This window comes from Trachymyrmex cornetzi, unplaced genomic scaffold, assembly GCF_001594075.2.
Source record: "Trachymyrmex cornetzi isolate Tcor2-1 unplaced genomic scaffold, Tcor1.1 scaffold96, whole genome shotgun sequence".
NCBI lineage: Eukaryota > Metazoa > Arthropoda > Insecta > Hymenoptera > Formicidae > Trachymyrmex > Trachymyrmex cornetzi.
The window spans coordinates 287,521-291,072 of record NW_017300311.1 but is presented as its reverse complement, the minus strand read 5'-3'; the positions used below and the strand labels follow the sequence as shown (position 1 = coordinate 291,072).

At 38.1% G+C, this 3,552-nt stretch overlaps 1 protein-coding gene across 3 annotated transcripts in view; it reads right to left on the bottom strand.

Moving 5' to 3' along the window:
- Positions 1 to 1,270: 1,270 nt before the first annotated feature.
- The window catches only part of cyc (basic helix-loop-helix ARNT-like protein cyc), a 31,049-nt gene continuing 28,767 nt past the window's right edge, over positions 1,271 to 3,552 (bottom strand). For 2 of the 3 annotated variants that reach the window (XM_018521074.1, XM_018521075.1), the window contains exons 11-15: positions 2,758 to 2,876; positions 2,606 to 2,682; positions 2,355 to 2,515; positions 1,967 to 2,120; positions 1,271 to 1,669 (exon numbers count right to left, since the gene is read on the bottom strand). In XM_018521074.1, the coding sequence (XP_018376576.1) occupies positions 1,485 to 1,669; positions 1,967 to 2,120; positions 2,355 to 2,515; positions 2,606 to 2,682; positions 2,758 to 2,876 (696 nt within the window). In that variant the 3' untranslated portion in view covers positions 1,271 to 1,484. Of the gene's footprint in view, positions 1,670 to 1,929; positions 2,121 to 2,354; positions 2,516 to 2,605; positions 2,683 to 2,757; positions 2,877 to 3,552 lie in introns of all 3 variants that reach the window. The other variant, XM_018521076.1, reaches the window with a different exon arrangement.

Genomic DNA, 3,552 nt, shown 5'->3' with positions numbered 1-3,552 from the left:
AACTTAGCTCCTGAAATACGAATTTGTTACCATGTTTCAGTCTGTTTTACTTCGAATTATATTTCCCCTCGGAGATTTTTTTAATAGAAATTTTAATTGATGACCTAAAGTATATTTTAACTTCAACGAATCTTTGAGAATACAACAGACTTCCTCCATTTCAAAATATCGTATATTTTGAGACTGTATTAGGAAAGAAGTTCTCGCAGCAATTAGCTCAAATTCATACACAAGAGATTTATCATCATTTATTTATACCAAATGTAAGATACCAAGATATCTTGTGAATATTTGTTATCTCTTTTTTAATATCGAACAATAAATTACAGCAGTATGTCATGTTATTTACATTAGTTCTTACCACATTCTACTCGTATCTCTCTTAAGAAATATTACTATGATATTTTTGCATAGATTTTAGACGTTATGGCGAAATGAAATATATATAGGAATGCTGAATTGCAGCGGATCGTATAATTCAGTTACTGATATATTCTAATAGATAATGCATTTGGAAATTCATATTTGCACACGTAACGAGTAAACTTTGCTTGTCCCGTACGTTCACCGAGTTAAAAGATTTATTTTCTTTGCATATACAGATATTCCTACGATTTTGTTTAATTAGGTACACTTAAACGGCATATCGCGCGTGCAATGCAACGCATGCCTACGTATTTACACGTATAACGTCAATTTAACACTAGAACGTAGTTATTCGCACGGTTATTGAGACGACGAGTTATATACACTCGTTGCGTAATCGGTGGATTTCAGCTCTCGTCCTATGTATACCTCTATAAGAGGCTGGTTTTTTAAGATTCATTTTCTGAAAGTTCTCATCCTTGAAGAGAGGCCGTATTGAAGGGTTGATGCCCTTTAAAAGAAGTAAAGAAAAAATTCACACGTTATTGTCCACAGTATTGTCACATCACTGTAATCTCTGAGGGCGTTTGTCAACCTTCACTTGTTTCTCGCTGATGTAAACGCAAATTATTTCGTCGCACAAAAGTGCTTTTTTGAAAAATCAACGACAAGAGATAGAGGAAGTCCAGCTTCTTCTTAAAAATACCAACTAACAGTAACACATAATAACGTTATAATTTTACTCAACAATGTAACTGTTATGTATAACATGTGTTATATTACATTTATATTGTTGACAGTAAAATTATGACATTAATGTTACATTACTGTTAGTTGATATTTACTGGCAGGGATAACATATAAACATATATATATATATATATATATATATATATATATACATAGGACTACGAATCCACGATATCGATGAAGAACGATAGTTAATTGAATGCGATGTAGAAGCTTTGTTTGGAAGCTATAGTTCGCTTAACTTAATGAAATCCTATCTTAAAAGCACCATTTCAGCACCAAGTCTCATTCATTCGTTCCGAGCGCGTTTCATTCGACCAGAAGACATCCCTCCGCATTCTAAAATTGCAGACTAAAGTGCACATGCATTATGGTAACGGCCATGGCAATCCGGAAAAATCCACTGGACCGCCCAGACCCGCATCCGCTTCCAGCAGGCTCATGATGACAGCCATCGCTGCCTCGTCGTTGCCGTCGGACGGGATCGAATTTGGTGATTCATTAATCGTGGTGCCGCCAATCATGTCCATCATGTCGTCATCTGGTGACGCTCCTGAAAGTAGGTGGATGTTACGTTGTGCGTGATATCGCTAACATTAACACACGATTGAACTATATCGGCAAACAGAATCAACGCTATACTCTGCATAGTATCAATTCGCCTTCAATAATCTCTCTCGCACGAAGAGAAATCTTATATAAGTCAAATTGTTCTTACACGCGCGCTAACAAAACTCTTTTCCTCGTGAGAGAGAGAGGTTTGCTCTCTACTTCTTTTTCTCTCTGAATAATTTTGGCGAGCACTCTACACACCAAGAAATGACTCCTTAGAGACAGTAATAGCTATGACCTTGGTCATTCGCGATGCTGTTGAGCTGCACGTTGTTCGCTACGTGGTTGAACGTCGACGTGGGGTTGCTGCTGCTGTTGTCGCTGCCGATGCCACTCGGCTGGGAAATGTCAGGTATTCTCTCTGGCGATGCCGTCGTCGTGACCATTTGCGACTTTAATCAAAGACAAATAATATGAAAAACCAGTTAGTTAGTCCAAGTCAAATTCAGACAATTAGTAATCAGTTTTAAATCTATTATATTTTAAACGATAAAAAACAAAGGAAGATCATATAAATGAGCAAAGGAAAAAGATAATTTATTAATATAAAATAGTTTTATATTAATAAATTGCTCGGTTACTTGTTTTCTTTCTTTGTTTTTTCTGTCGAATTCAAATATATTTACCTCGGTGTTCAATAAACCGGTTTCTGTCGCTGGGCCAGAACTACTACCCGAGGAGGAGTCTTCTCCGCGTCTTTGTAGATCCAGTACCTCTTCCGCTATTTGCCGGCCGATCTTACTTACTTCCACGTGGCTCGAGATCAGTCTTTCTAACCCACCGTTACCTGTTTACGACAAATTAAGCACGACCCTTCAATTAATCGCTTCGACAAATCGCGATTGTCGTATAAATACGCGCTTCAAATCGCACTTACTTTGTGTGAAATAATCATAGTTGCCCTGCACGCTCGAGTCCTCAGATCTGTTATTTCCACTTGGACGTGTATCGCAGCTGAAAAAAAAAGGATACAGAACTCTTTATACGGTAACATCGCGAGCAACGCGTAGAATGTCGATCGTTGCTTACAAGATAGCGGAATTCTTAGCGATTAGATACTCGATGTCTTTAGTCCATGGATTCCTAAAGGACTTCCACTCGGACTGCAACCGCACGAAGTTCGCGTCTTTGCTCCTGAACCTGTAGATCTGTGAAAGTCATAACACGTGAAATCAAAACGCGAAATCGTTATCGCAAGCAATAAAGATCTTTCTTTGCGTTAATCGACAATCAAGTCGCTTTACCAGGTATGTAAATATGAAACCGGAATTAAAAAATAAATGGCCATAGCTGTCAAAGTAGTTGTCGTCAGACCGCGTCATTGACGCCATTTCCTTGTTCTGACATCTGACAAAGATTTTCAACTCACAACAATACAAGTTTCATACAACAGTATAGTTTGTAATAGCGTTGAACATGTCGAATTTTGTGCCTGGAAACTACGATTTGCGGACAGCAATGATTTTCTGTTACCATTTGAAGAAAATTGCTGCAGAATCGCATCGAATGCTTGTCGAAGCTTATGGTAAGCATGTTCTTGGTAAATCACAGTGCTGTGAGTGGTTTAAAAAATTCAAAAGTGGCGATTTTGACAAGAGAAACGAAGAACGTGGAAAACCACCGAAAAAGTTTGAAGACAGCGAATTGCAAGCATTGTTGGATTAGGATGACGCTCAAATTCAACAACAACTCGCGGATCAATTGAATGTGACATGAGAAGCCGTCTCCGTACGTTTGAAATCCATAGGAAAGATCCAAAAGATGGGAAAATGGGTTCCACATGAACTGAATGAAAGACAGCAGGAAAACCGAAAAACCACTTGC